Raw genomic sequence first — 15,695 nt, forward strand, 5'->3', positions numbered from 1 at the left:
TGATTGGTGGATCAGCCACTAGTGGCTGTGTGCCAGCCAACGGGAGTTGTGACACAATGCGACCATCCTCTGCCCTCACCGAGCCCAATTGAGAGATGGACTTTGACCGGAGTTCCCTCAGGGCTCGGCTCGGAAAGCAGGTCGAAGGTCATTTTGGGCAAAACGACTTTCCAACTCTTCCACGATGCCCCTAACGTACCTTTCTTGGTCCATTCTCAAAGAGGCCCTAGCAGAGCGAGACCGTGGTAAGACATGGTGCCCATCCAGTCTGGCAGCACGATGTGTAAGAAAAGTCTCTTGAAGGCATATAATGGATGGGTTATAAGAGAAAAGGATATGACGAAGCTCGGGTCTGTGAGAGCGGAAACCGCGAATATTCCAATGAAGGATAGTTATACTTTCGTTGATTTTAGTGGTAAAGATTGCAGTGCGTGTTGGAGAATTTGAATGGGAAGGAGCTAGAGGGTGGGATAAGGAATGAGAGGGGGGAGGTGGGGGAGGTGGTGTTGTATCAGGAGGTGGAGGGTCTGGGGAAGGGGATACTTGTGGTATAAGGGATTCACGTGTGTATCCAGGAGGGAGTGGAAGGGATAGAGGGGATGGTGGGAGGGTTAATGTAGGCGGGGCTGGAGTCGGGGGAATGGGTTTTGTTGGGATGGGGTAGGAGGAATATGAGTAGGAGGAGGATGGATATCGGCAGTCACTTTGAGTGTGGAGGGAGCGGGAGTTGTAGAATTTGAAGGTGGACGAGTGTCAGTTTGGGATTCGATTATGTAGTTTTGAATATCTTCAAGAGTTTATGTTATGGAGTTGGTTGGGGAGTTTTGTGAGATAAAGATTTTCTTATGAGGGGGGGGAGATAAGACTGGTGTCTGAAGAGTAGGGGTAAAGGAAGGTGGAGGTGATTGTGGGGTAGGGGAAGAGGGGGTGGAACGTTTATTCTGTCTGCTGCGGGTAGTGCGGGGAGGGAGAGGGGAAGGTGTTGGGGCTGTAGTAGAGATTGGAGTGTCTGGATTTAGGATGGCAAAAGAATTTGACTGAGGAAGGTAGGAGGTAGAAGAGGGGAAGTTAGATGGAGGAGTTTGGGAGGTAGGGGGATTGGTAGAGTGAGTGACATTACTGGAGTAGGGAGTAAGAGAAAAGCCTCGTCGACGTGCTCCCTGTCTGGCTTCACGTAGAGTGAGTCCAAGTCTGAATATGAGAGTTGCTACCTCAGACTCAAATTTGTAGGTGGGGCAGCATCAATAAAATACATTATGGGGGCTGCCACAGTTGGCACATGTGCGTGATTGTGCAGAGCAGTTTGTTCGGGTATGGCCAGGTTGGGCACAAAGTGGGCATCTGGCTGTGAAACGACAATGTTTGGCAGGATGTCCTAAACGCTAACAATTTTGGCACTGACGAGGAGGAGGTTGGTATGGTCGGACAGGGAGGGATTCTCCACCTATGTAATTTTGGCAATGTTAGTGGGTTTCTTACGATGACCTCTGGGAGGAATGGAGTAGCATTGTACTGATGTCGCATCGTAGTCCGTGAAACAGGCGAGTAAGTATTCTCCACAATCTGACCAATCTTTGTCATAGATTGGGCAATTTGCTGGGGAGATAGAAACAGTTCCGGTGCAAGTATTGAGGGTTGGATGAGATTCTGCAGGGATGGGGTTACCATATAGATCAGTTAGATTTGATAATTCTATAGCTTGGTTTTCAGATGTTACTGTGACGAGACGGAAACGGTCGGGTCGACTACGGAAAGAGACTTTGCTGACTTGTTTTTGGAGACATTGCTGGAAGAGAAGGGTGTTGTTAGAGTTGGGAGCTGTGGGAGGGATCACTAAAAATCGGTCCCATTTGGCTGGGCTAAATGGAGTATTTAAGATTTTTGTTGAGATGGGGGTAGTAGAAGGACGGGGGCGTGTGGAGGAGGAAGTAGTGTTGAGGGGGGTAGTGTTATGGAGAGGTGGACAATAAGGCTGTAAGGTAGTAATAAGGGAGGATGGGGTAGTTGATGACAGTTGTGGGGGTAGAGGTGTTAAAGTTGAGCATGTTGGCAGAGTAGAAATGTCTCCTGGGGGTTGAGTGTTGATTAGGGTGGATACTGTACTAGTAGTCATTGAGGAGGGGGTAGTAGTTGCAGTTGTAGTGTTCGGAGAGCCTGGGGTCTGGGAATCAGGAGAGTTTGAATTATTGGGACTATTTGATGAAGGGGCAAGCCTCATTACATCTTCATTATTGGCCATGGGAAGCCTGGGGTATGTTGGAGAGAAAAAAACAGTCCACCTCTCAGGGTCTTTTTTGCATGGAAAAAAGACCATGCAAAATTAGTTGAGTCAAGGGTCGAGTCCCAAGGTTGGGGAGTTTCCCATCATTGGGTCTCAGTCTCCGCCTCCTGAGCTCCCCCTCAACAACAATGGGCAAGGGATTGGGGGGGGCCATTCACTTGATATAATTCCCCTTACTTTGACGCATTCACTCATCAACTCTTTTACCCATCTTTAACCTTTTCAATATTAACTAGATAGTTGACATAGCAACTACTAGCTTAACCACCCTTCCATTAGTGCTACATGACCTTAGATGTCTAGCACATTTATTTTGCTCTAAACCATTAATCATTAACCATTAACCCAATAGCATTCCTTCAGTTTACTTTGCAGGGATTGTAATGCACTTTGTTTGCTGCATTAGAACCATCAATAGTTTAGTAACATTATTCATGCTACTAATTTTCTAGAAACTATTTATGCTTTTTATGGAAATGTTTCTAGTGGAAATGAACATCATACAAAAAATATTCCAATTCAACTTATCACTCTGCATAATTCTTATCAACATGTGTGCTCAAAGACCTTTTAGTCCATATGAAAGTAATATATAGTAATTCCTTATCAGATTCAAATAGTTTGCATATTTTGTGTGGGGGGATAAGAGTGAAAAGTTTGATTACCATTCCAAAAAGAAGTAATTCAGAAGCTTTTTCAGAACAGATATATATATATATATATATATATATATATATATATATATATATATATATATATATATATATATATATTTTTTTTTTTTTTTTTTTTTTTTTTTTAACAACAAATAAGGCTGTTAAAAGAAGGTACAATTGGATAGAAGTAAAATGTTTTCAAGAGGAATGAATGGACATAATTTATTCAAAATAATTGCAACACAGACAAAGTCATGACTTAAAAATGTATTTGTGTTAAAGAAATATGGAATATAGACCATGGAAATTTATTTATAAGAAAATTATACGGAATCTAAAACAGTCTTCCCATGAAACCGCCACTATGTAGCATAATTTTACAAACTGCAAAATGGCGATCCTATGAACAGGAGTGAACAGGAGTGCTAATACTTGGTAAAAATAATCAGGCTGGGAATATATGATCTGAATGATGTAAACTTTACATGTAGCCAGTTCATACTACCAATAATATACTTAATGACTTAAAACTTAACTTATATATGTAAAATGGGAAAAACTATAATAACAAATACTGTACTTGTTTATATAAGAATAAATATCAAAGGCATCTACATGGCTTGACACCTATATATCAAAAAGTTTTCAATTATCAACAGCTGAAAGACAAAGCATACAATTTTGACAATGTTAATCATACCAAACAAGTTAAAGAATGCTGGGAGTCTACAGTTCTATAAGGATACTATACTGAAATTACAAGAAGAAACCTGTACATATATCTATTACAATAGCTGTAATCAGTAGTCATGTTATATTCATTATTTCTAAATACCAGTGGAGGGATTTAAAGTGATACAAGTTTGGTAATACATTTCCTGTACATAAATTCCATTAGCAAATGTTTAGTGAATATAGGAATATAGAAATGGACGTCAAGAAAACAGAGGGAAAAAAATAAAATTAATATTGTATCCTTTTCTGTCATGCAGCAAAAGTGTCATGAAATCAGTTTCTTGACTCTTCAGTATTTTATGTAATATACAATACATGAGTCTTTTATTCTTGAAGTTTTAAGGATCATGCATATTTTAAGCATAAAGAAAAAAAAATGCAATAAGCATAATATAATTTTTAAAAAATAATACAGTATACCAAACTTAAACATGATTCATCAAAATCTTCTGTTGTACCATTTGCATATAAAATAAAAATAAAGGTATTTCTTTATGAAGGCATAAAAAATTTATATGACTGAACTAATAAGTATATAACTTTGTAGCTGTTGACATTTTGTTCATTGCAACTCTCATATGCTATAACAAATTCAATGGAGCAATTCATTTCTCTATGGTCTTTGTTGTGTAAATAAAGTGGTCTGAAATACAGCTAATAAGTGTTCTTCCCTTTTCAATTTCATCAGTGTTATTCATTTCATTCATGCATTATCCTTTCTAAGGGAGGAAGAATGAACACTTGCATTTGGATCTGATATTTAATATTCTTCAAAGTATAAAATCCCATAATACTGGGACACTTTATGACATATAAACTATTATATTTTTTCTTTCTGATACAACTGTGACAAATACAAGTTAATTAACTAAAGTGCTGAGTCCATGCAAGCAGAGGATATTATAATTCCATGAACAATTACTTCCATAATATATAATCAATACCTATGAAAAAATATAATAATAACAATATAATATAATGTACCAATACATTATGACAAAATGATAAAGTCACTGTATAAAATTTTCTTAGCCTCTTTTCTGAACAAAGCACCCAGAGCTCTGCCCATAAAAACTTCAACGGTGAGAATATTCAAAGTCATCATCAAAATCCAATTTCTTCTCTCATATCCGCAGCATAAAGTGGCGAAGCAATTTGAACAGAATCCCCGTGCCTCCTTTTACAACACTGAGGTGCACTTCAGTCTTTGGGATAAAATATCACAACACATAATACTTGACTATAACACCCACAGAGTTATAAATGTACCACATACAAGACAAAGCAATAATCATTGCACAATATATCCAGTAGAACAGAACAGAAAAGTAATGACCATAATGCTTTGGATGCCTTTTTCTCCCTGCCCTTTTATTATATCCGTTATTTCCTGGTTAACCTTGTGTATTTCATATAACATACATAGTGAAGAAAACATAGTCATGATCAATCTCTAAGGTAGAAAGAAAAAAGAAAAAAGAAAAGAAGAAAAAGAAAAAAAAAGAATGAAAGAAAGAAAAAAAAAAAAAATGATCATCACCACTGAATACTTGTACTATTCTTAACCTGTACAATTTTTCACAAGCACACATAGAAATCTGGCCTCCTCATTATTCGAGATCTTACCATCTCACTTAACATGTGCAAAATATGAAAAATGGAGAAGAGACATCTGCAGTCATCCGTTATTTTTTCAAAGTTAATCCACTTCTCACAAGGTCACTAAAAGAAGAATTCTTGTAATCTTTGTTGTGATTTTTTTCTTTTTGCGACTTCAGAATTTGCTTATACTCAACTATAGATGACAACATGGACATGTAAATACTTCATTATGTATAAATTGTGCTTAATATAATACTTCTTTCTCCCTCATACTTGTTTCTTTTTTCTTCTTCAGAACAAGCAGATAAGAGTAACTATAACAAGCCAGATTTTAAAAACTACTTGACTTATAATAATTAATATAAAGCAGACTGCACTTGCTTGTGATACACATTTACAGATACATTCTGAATAGTTATTAATATGATAATAATTATTACCACCAATGACATAAAAATAATACAAAATAAGACCATAAACATCATAATAAATAGTGTGCAAACACAAACTGGAGTGCCACTGCCTCACTGCACCAAGTCGTGTACTTCAAAGATCAGCCTCCATGCCTTCGTTGGGCTTGCACTTGTTGCCCTCGCACTAAGAAGCCGACTAAGCTCTGACCAAGTGTAGTAAAATAGGATAGTACAAGCCTTTAGAATCACCAGGACTCACAAAAATTTACAAGCTCCATATACTTTGGCTTTCCTATTTACTGGAAGCTGTTGAACATCAAGCACCGGTAAAGATACAGCTAGTATGTAACAGTAATAGTAATAGTAAAAAATATACAGTGAATCAAGTTTTTCTCAATTTATTCAATCTTTTCTCTTACAAATTCCTCCTTCAATCAATCAATAACCAACAACATAAAAAAAAAAAACTTTTATCAATATTCTGTATATGATCCCCCCCCCCCTCCCTAAACCCAATACAAATATTATGCCAAAACAACCAACAACATAAGGATCCAAACCTCAGAAGACACAAAAGAGGAAAGGCTAGAGTTTGGACTTTGACGGGGGGAAACCAACGGCCTTATTGACCGACCACTGGAAGTATGGTGTGACTCCCTCATAAAGGAAAGCCGAAGAAGAAAAAGAAGGAAAATGAAAGGGAGAAGGAAGAAAGAAAATAAGGAGGAAAAGGAAGAGGGAAAATAAAAGGGAAAGGAAAATAAAGGATCACACCAATTCCCACACCTCTTATGTCTCAACCATAAAAAAATATGATGATGTAGTTTTGGGCAATCTCATACCTACCTCTAGAAGACACTAACAATGGCATATGAGTATTGACTGTATTGTGTAGTTGAAGAGAGTATTATCTCTATGAAATTTCTTTTTGAGAACCACAAGAAACAAATGTTGAAAAACCGTAAGCATCAAGACTTCTTAGTGTTGTAAAAACTAGTTGCTCTTACTTTCATCTTAGACAAGGCTGGAATCCAACACAGACCTTGGATGAGTAAATAGTTTAGTTTGGAAAAAGAGAAAGATATATGAGTATAGAGTGAAATCTTTATGAATCGAGGGATTTACTATATTTAGAGGATGGAGAGAAATATTTTACGAGTCATGATAGCAAATAACTTCCTTTTTCACCACCTGAAAAACTTTGACAAGACTAGCAAAAAACAGTTGGAAAGTGACTCATGTTTTTTAACTTTTTACAATAATTTCTCTACAACAAATTGGACAGAGAAAAATAAACAAACTACTTCCCAAAGAATTAGAGACAAGAAAACAAGGAGAGAGAGAGAGAGAACAGCGAGAGGGATGAATGAAAATTGTGAAAGTAAGGAAGAAGACGAAGAAGAAGAAGAAGAAGAAGAAGAAGAAGAAGAAGAAGAAACCATTCTTACCAATCACTATACCTGCAACACAACTTCTTAACTTGAACCATTAATATCATGTCAAAGTTGCAGCTACACTGGACATAAAAATCAATCAATAAATTGCAGTTATATTTCAACTTTCATCCACAAAATCAAGCTTATGGATCTGGCAACCAAGATGGAAATAAGCTGTTAAGTTAAATTACAGACTACATTAATCTTTACCTTTAATCTTAAATATTATATATATATCACTTAACTTTTAGCTGGATATAAATTAAGTAATAACTTCCTTTATATGTGAATTTGTTCATCTGCTGCTCCTATGATCAATTTTATCGTCATTTTGTTAAGATTACCATTATTTTTGTTTTCCTCAGCAGTAATATCTTTATTACCATTATTATTCTTTCCTCGCCATTGTGACTTTCTTTTTCTGCTAATTTCATCAACCATTCCCTCCTTTTAATTGCTCCTAATTTTCAATTTCTCCTAAAAGTTTGTTAATGCAAAAGAGCTTAACTAAAGATGGCTTCATCCGAGTCCAGGTATTCATAGTAACTCCATTTCCACTGATTTTAATGAAAAATGTAACCATACCTTTAACAAGCACTCAATGTACTGACTTTTTGTTGTGAATGCATTTCACTGTATCTACAAGTACATAAAAACAATTGTAATAAATGCTTTAGCCTCTGCTTCTATCCCTATAATAAATAAATGACCTGTAAAACAATCAAGGAAATGTAAATCTTATGCTTCAATGTATACTGTATATGCAAGTTGTACATGGAATAAAGTTTCCTAGACCTAATTCAGGTATATCTTTGCCAGCACAGAGTAATACCTGCACACTCATAAATTCAATTAATGTCAAACATCCTGGTGGAAGTTCTTGTAAATGGGGGTAAGAAAGAAAAAAAGTAAAAAGAAAAGAAAAGAAAAAAACAAGAAAAAAAAAAATCTTATCCAGATATTCTTAATTAATTGAAGTTTTAATTCTATTGGATCTAGAAAAAAAAAAAAAAAACTCCACTTATCTATCAACTAAGGCCCCAAGGAGTGGTTTTGCTAATAAATGCCGGTTGCCTTAAGCTCGGAAAGTACGTACAACACGCACCACATATTGGCGGCACACTGGACACTCCGCCATCTGCTTCCCACACTGTGTACATGCAATCATGTGTCCACACTCTAAAAAGACACAGTCTATCGTGCTATCCATGCAGATCTTACACAACAGTTCCTCTGGCAAACCCTCAACATCTGGAAAGTAAAGTGGGATTATGTTCAGAAATTGCTCTCAAATCAATACATTTATTTGCCACAAGAAAACATGCTGAGCTTAAATACAAAATAAGAAATATGTGTAAATAGATATAATATAAGTTCTTATTGTGGCTGTTTTATCTTATGATTATATATCTGTGACTTGCCATTGGAAGGCAACCAAATTTATCTTTTATATAATTTACTTGATAATGTAATACATGAATACATTAAGCAGTAACTGCCTTGTAATTTGCAAGATAATGATGCATAAATTTTTTCACAAGAAAAGAATGGGCAAATGAGGATGAAATAAGGATATTGCAAAGTGATACATAATAACTATCAAGGATCTCATTGTATACTGTTAATGCATCATGTTTATTTCTTAACTCTGGCTGAACCATAACACAAAAAGTTTGGCCTGATCAGAATACCAAACAACAGGAAGGAAGGAAGGAAGGAAGGAAGGAAGGAAGGAAGGAAGGAAGGAAGGAAGGAAGGAAGGAAGGAAGGAAGGAAGGAAGGAAGGAAGGAAGGAAGAAAGGAAGAAAGGAAGAAAGGAAGGAAGAAAGGAAGGAATAGAGAAAGAAAGAAAGAAAGAAAGAAAGAAAGAAAGAAAGAAAAAGAAAGAAAAAGAAAGAAAGAAAGAAAGAAGGTCCAAAAACCAGAAAGCCAGGGCCTTCCTCTCTCTCACCTTGCCGTGCATTCTGGTAATCCTTCCAGAGCATGTCAATCTTGTTCAACAGCTCCGACTTCTCCGTGATCCCTGAGTAGTTGACCCGGTGCAGGGCCAGAAGCTCTTTGCACTGGCGGACGCTAAGACGACGGATGTCCTCCTCTGACTTCAGGTCTGCCAGCGCGACAACTTTGTTGGGGAGCTGAGCAGATGAGAGGGAATTTATCTTAGCATCTTCTTTGCAATTATGTATTAGGTTCCTTCTTATCTTAGTGTGTTTTAGCAAAGATGGAAATAACTATACATGAAGCTCAACTTTGACCTTGATTCTTTAGTCTTTTTAGTAATAGTGAAACTTTATATGAAAAAAACTTTATCAAGGCAAGTGTGAAATTAGTTAAAATGGATCAATACAAGTCTGAATAATTGTATAACACAACCTGCTCTTCATCATGACAAAAACAAATGCTTAAGAAACAACTTCATAGAGTATTTTCTTTATTGATTTTGTTTCAGAAATTCAATTCTTTTTACCATAAATACAAACAGAAAAACTAACACCATAAGGTTGGTTATGTGCACTTAACTTTGGGATAATACTGCTTGATGCTACATATTCTGTAGAGTTTATATACATTTCTTTTTCCCTTTTTCCTTCTTTCTTTTCTTTTAGCAGATGTTATGAGCAACTTCATATTTTTCTGGTCTACTGAATACTTCAAGCACATGTTAAATTTCATCTATGTTCATTACAATGTCAGTTGCTTGATATCTACTCCCATGAAAGTATCCCAATCTCTTCTTCCTATGGGAATGGCATCCTCCATTCTAAGCAAACATGAGTAAGATGCATGGAAACCTCTAAAAATTTCCACAGGATGCTGGAAAATATTTGTGATATTTTCAAGTTTCACAATGTAGATTTTGATTTGTAGATTAAAGAGATACAACTTTTTTTTTTAGCCAATGACACAGGTAATTGCCATGTCCCCTGAAGTTTTCCATCATTTTGTTTACAACACCTGACATCGCCTGTTTAAACCACTCTTGAATTTTCAGAAAAAAATCTATTATAATCATTATCATTATTTAGGTTACAATTATAATTGTCATTATCATTATTATATTATCTACAATACTACTACTAATAAAAAAAAAACTTTTTTCTAAAAATTCATAGAATAAGTAAACAGGTGAGAACAGGGAGGCTTTGGTGACTAAGTACTTTTGAAGCCATTTATGTACAACCATAATTATGTATGTATACATTACTACCAGTGTCAATGAATTCATCTGAATTGAATTAGAGCAGATAGTGATTACTCATTGCCGACATGCTAAATCTGCATCAGAATCTAAGATAACGCATCCTTTGAGACCTGTTGCTCCCCCAGCCAGTGTTCTATGTGGCACTGGTGGCAATGCTGATATAAGGCTTCTTAGATGTCACTAGATTAGGCCAAGTGAAAAAAGTAACAAGTTCCCTAACGAACCTTAAAAATTTCCTGATTCTTCTCTGAACTGGAAGCAAATTCCATATCCACAGCTATTTCAACATGAAATACTTTCAACGACTACAGCAACAACTGACTTCTATCTTATATTCTGGGAAAGTATTATTACAATCTTCACTAGTATTTCCACAAAAACATTAATAAAAAAAAAGAAAAGAAAAGAAAAGAAAAGAAAAGAAATTCCCACCAACTGTCCCTGCTACTGAAACTGTTGACTTCAGCTAACTTTACATCAACAAAGCTCTGTTACCAAGGGTATCTGTTCATTAATAATCCACTATTCTCTACTGTGCCATCGGTCCTTTAAATGATTTTTATTGGCTTCTTTCTTTACCCTGAGAGGAGGCTCATTGTGTAATGGAGCATTTCAAGGGATTCAACCATATGAAGTTCCTCTGCCATAGAAAGATTTTTTTAGGCCTATGAAGTCTTAATCATCAATGGCTTTGTTGTTGGTAAGGATAGTGTACAAGGAGTAAACACACCTATATCCAAAACATAATCAGCCCCTTACAATGTAAAATACCATACAAGAGCAAAAATACGCACGCTTACAGGTTTTGAAGGTTCTGGGGATGAAGCCGTGGAAGGAGTAGAGGAGGAGGCTGACGAAGAGGACATGGTAGTGGTAATGGGTGCGTCATCCTCTAACTGAGGTGCAGAGGCCTCGGGTGGGGTCTCCACTGCTGGTGCCTCTGAAGTATCGACTCCTTGCTCCGAAACCTCTGCCTCCAGCGCTGTGGTAGTGTTATCTTGAGCAATTTCACCTGTTCCTGGGATCTCCTCCAGCATGCTGGTGGAGTCGGGTAACTGCAGGTCATTTGTGGCACTTATGTCCTCAATGCTGTCTTGCCCTGAGGAATCATTATGCAAGGTGCACGGCATGGGTTGACTAGATGCTCTGTTGGGACAGGAGTCTAAGCTACAAGAGGAGGCTGTACAGTCTTCGCTGGGGCACTGCGAGCACTTGTCCTCCGTGCTCTCTGAACAGCCCTCCATGCTGATGGGTGATGTGCTGCTCACACGTTCCTGCTGGCCTGCCTGGCTATCCGACGCGAAGACCCTGATGCCCAAATCCATCTCTGGATCATATTCACTAGAATCGGGAGAGAGTGAGCGACTTGGCCTCACTCTTATGCTGTCTAATGGCCTAACTCGTATGCTGCCCAAACTGTCACTGTTTAGTGTGCTGCTTGGCCGCACCCTAATGCCATCATCCCTCATAATATTGGAAGAGGGAGGTTTAAACACTGGCGGTCGCGGTGTGCTTGAGAAAATGCTCCCACTCCCAGCACCTGTATTTTGTCTCGCACTATCTGACATCCGCCGCTGACTGCAAATGTGGCGTGTCACCAGCTCAATCAACTCTCGCTTCTCTGTCAAACCATTTGAAAAATAATAGTCAGCCACAGATAAAACATAAAATAATAATAAAAATAAATTAACAGATAACACAGGCTACATTATACACTCAAAATACCACATATTTGTAAAGATCTTCCAATAAAAGAAGAAAGAAAGAACAAATAAGCAAAACAAAAATAAAACAGATACTCTTACTCCATACTCTTCAGAAAGCTGAAAGACGCACAAATACGAACCTGTACATGTTGTACTGTTGATATGCTGTGCCTGGAGGTACTGTCTCAGGTCCTTGACACGCAAGGCTCCAACCTCAGAGATGTCAAGAGGCCATTGTGATAACACTATACATTTGTTGCATTTTCTCGTCCCTCCAATGCCTGTCTTTATGCAAGAGCTACAAAAGACAAGGTGGCAATTTGCACAGGTTCTCTGAAAACCATGATGAAGAATTAATCACAGGCAATAATCATAAGATTCGCTAATTTACCTTATTTTTAAAATCAATAACTGATATTTCTAATAATTACTTGGATCTATATGGGAAATCTCTGGGGGAAAAAAATTCAGTATAAGGAAAAATTGTTAATGAGGGAGAAAGGGAGGGGGGGGGGAGAGAAAGGAAGATCGAAAGAGAGAAAAAGAAAGCTCTGGAGCAAAATCCTCACCCGTCTCTTCAGAAGTGAAAACTTGACGCTGCACTGGTCACAGTTGGCCATCTCTGCGCTTGATGATGCAATGTCCGGGGCCACTTTAGGGGAGCACCTCCACACTTCGCTGCACCACCATGAAACTGGCCCACCGCAGCTGCCCCCTCCCCCCAGCATCACTCGGTCACTGCTTGCTCACCACAACATACCACCTGGAACATCAACAGATGCATTAATGTGTGCCTCTTTACCCTCTACCTGCATCCCCCCCCCCCCGATTTTTTTTCATTTGTGTGAATGTGTTTGTGCATGCGTGTATGTGTGTGTGTGTGTGTGTGTGTGTGTGTGTGTGTGTGTGTGTGTGTGTGCATGCGTGCGTGTGTGTGCATGCGTGCGTGTGTGTGCATGCGTGCGTGTGTGTGCATGCGTGCGTGTGTGTGCATGCGTGCGTGTGTGTGCATGCGTGCGTGTGTGTGCATGCGTGCGTGTGTGTGCATGCGTGCGTGTGTGTGCATGCGTGCGTGTGTGTGCATGCGTGCGTGTGTGTGCATGCGTGCGTGTGTGTGCATGCGTGCGTGTGTGTGCATGCGTGCGTGTGTGTGCATGCGTGCGTGTGTGTGCATGCGTGCGTGTGTGTGCATGCGTGCGTGTGTGTGCATGCGTGCGTGTGTGTGCATGCGTGCGTGTGTGTGCATGCGTGCGTGTGTGTGCATGCGTGCGTGTGTGTGTGCATGCGTGCATGTGAGTGAATGAGTGAGTGTGCATTTGTTAGTTTGTTTAGTTGTGGGCTTAAGTGTGTCTCTATGTGTCTGTGCGTATGTGTCTGTGCGTATGTGTCTGTGCGTATGTGTCTGTGCGTATGTGTCTGTGCGTATGTGTCTGTGCGTATGCGTGTGTCCGTATGTGTACCATACGTATATATATAATTAGAAACATCCATCCATCTATTTACTGAAGCTACCCCCCGCCACCCCTGCCCGTGCCCCAGGCGGCCGAGCGCTGCCCCGACCCCGCTGCGTGCAACGAACCCCTGGGCACGCGGGGGGGGGGGGGGGGGCCTCCCTCACGGGTCGCGCAACTGCCTTCGGATAAAATACACACAAACTCATACACAAACAAATACACACATATGCACACAAAAACAAAACATATACACACATAAAAACAAACAGATGCGCACATAGACACACAAAACTAACAAATACAACATGAGTACAAACACAAATATAAACAAATATAGATACGCAAAGAGCAATACGGAGATGGACAAACAACTATAATCAAATTCAAGCAATTACTTACGCCCAAGTAAGCAAACACTCCCAAACAAACAAACAAACACACACATTCAAACAAATAAACATAAATTCTTATCAAAGTTTTTTTTTGGGGGGGGAATTAGCCTTAATTCTGTGTGAATGCAAGTGAATAAGTGAATGAGTGAATGAGTGAGTGAGCTTACAAGGGAATTGGTGAGTCAGCGAGTGGGTGAATGGGAGATGAAGATAAATGGATAAACATAAATCGCCCCCTCACCCATCCCCCTCTCACCCGTCCCCCCCTCACCCGTCGCCCCCCATCCCCCCTCACCCGTCGCCCCCCATCCCTCCCCACCCGTCGCCCTCTCCTCACCCGTCGCCCCCTCGCCCGTCGCCCCCTTACCCATCGCCCCCTGACCCATCGCCCCCTTACCCATCACCCCACTTTCAACTCCGGGGCAGAAAGCACACTCAGGCCGGACACGCAAGGCGGCGCTGTGGCGAAGAGGGTAACAAATGTCACGTGATGAATAAGGAGTTATTTTCACAGCTGGAAGTGCGAATGTGGACTAAATTTGCTTGCTTGGAAACTGTGTTTTATCACCATGCAAGGTGAAAACTTGTGGGCGTTTGAGAGTGTATTCTGTTTGATTTCCTCGCGGTTACTGAAGACTAATAGTCATTAAGATGTTGATTAAAGATGATAATGGCAAGAAGTCATTAAAAACAATAAACTTAAAATAAGCAAACATGGAAATCCGTCCAACGTCTCAGCGAGTTGCAGACGGAGCCAAAAAAATTCGGCCGAATAATCTCAACTTTATATTCCTGTTTGTGCACAGTCAGTCACTCTCTCTATCTCTATCTCTATCTCTATCTCTATCTCTATCTCTATCTCTGTCTCTATCTCTGTCTCTCTCTCTCCATTTTTCCCTTTCCATCTTTCCATTTCCTCGTTCTCTTTCTTTTTCAACCTATTATTCTCTTTCCTATCTTGTTAGGATTTGCATATCTTTGCAAAGATAAGCAAATCCAAACCTTCCTTCCTGCATCCCTTTCTTTATTCCCCCGTCCTTCACTCCTCCTCCTCCTCCTCCTCCTCCTCCTCCTCCTCCTCCTCCTCCTCCTCCTCCTCCTCCTCCTCCTCCTCCTCCTCCTCCTCCTCCTCCCCCCCTTTCGCAGGCAGAGGGGGCACAAAAACAACTCAAGCAAGGAAGTCCCGCGACGGGGCCGGCGTGGAATGCGTGACGACGAGAGACCCCCAATAATTCTCCTCATTTTTTAAAGTTCTTTTGTTTACACTGTGGTTCAGCGACCGCGAGTTTGTTGTTGTTGTTTTGTATTTCAAAGAGAGAGAGTAAAAAAGGCAAATCGCAATTGGGTCACACTAATAATTCATTTCATCTAAATCTGGTCACTTTTTGACGAGGAATAAGGCCGAAATATGTTGTTTTTTTTTCGCTAAGTATCTGTGCCTGTCTGTCTCATGCATTATATTTTTCTCTCTTCTCCAATGCTTTCTTTTTTTTTTCTTTTTTTTGACTTTCCTTCCAGGCATAAAATGACTGACTGGACGCTTTTCTGTTTCCCCTTCAATCTCCTTCCTTCCTTCCTTCCTTCCTTCCTTGTTTCCTTACTTCCTCCCTGTCTGTTTCCCTACCCTCCTCCCTCTCGTTCCGTCCTTCCTCCCCCATACCCTTCCTCCTTATTCCTCCTATTCTCCCTCTGCCCCTTTTCCCTCCTTCCTTCCCCTTCCCTTCTCCCCTTTCCCCTCCCCCTCCCAACCCAATGCACCTTCCCTGGCTTCAGAACCCGAAAGGTCGCCACAAAATTGCCGTAGACTCGCCTATTAAT

At 39.6% G+C, this 15,695-nt stretch overlaps 1 protein-coding gene across 2 annotated transcripts in view; it reads right to left on the reverse strand.

Annotated features, from left to right (window-relative positions):
• Positions 1–3,145: 3,145 nt before the first annotated feature.
• Positions 3,146–15,695, reverse strand: part of LOC125032115 (E3 ubiquitin-protein ligase rififylin-like) — a 24,843-nt gene continuing 12,293 nt past the window's right edge. Inside the window, exons 2-6 of one of the 2 annotated variants that reach the window (XM_047623128.1) lie at positions 12,601–12,794; positions 12,172–12,364; positions 11,126–11,946; positions 9,075–9,258; positions 3,146–8,374 (exon numbers count right to left, since the gene is read on the reverse strand). In XM_047623128.1, the coding sequence (XP_047479084.1) occupies positions 8,199–8,374; positions 9,075–9,258; positions 11,126–11,946; positions 12,172–12,364; positions 12,601–12,759 (1,533 nt within the window). In that variant the 5' untranslated portion in view covers positions 12,760–12,794 and the 3' untranslated portion in view covers positions 3,146–8,198. Of the gene's footprint in view, positions 8,375–9,074; positions 9,259–11,119; positions 11,947–12,171; positions 12,365–12,600; positions 12,795–15,695 lie in introns of both variants that reach the window. The other variant, XM_047623127.1, reaches the window with a different exon arrangement.

This window comes from Penaeus chinensis, chromosome 14, assembly GCF_019202785.1.
Source record: "Penaeus chinensis breed Huanghai No. 1 chromosome 14, ASM1920278v2, whole genome shotgun sequence".
Lineage (NCBI taxonomy): Eukaryota > Metazoa > Arthropoda > Malacostraca > Decapoda > Penaeidae > Penaeus > Penaeus chinensis.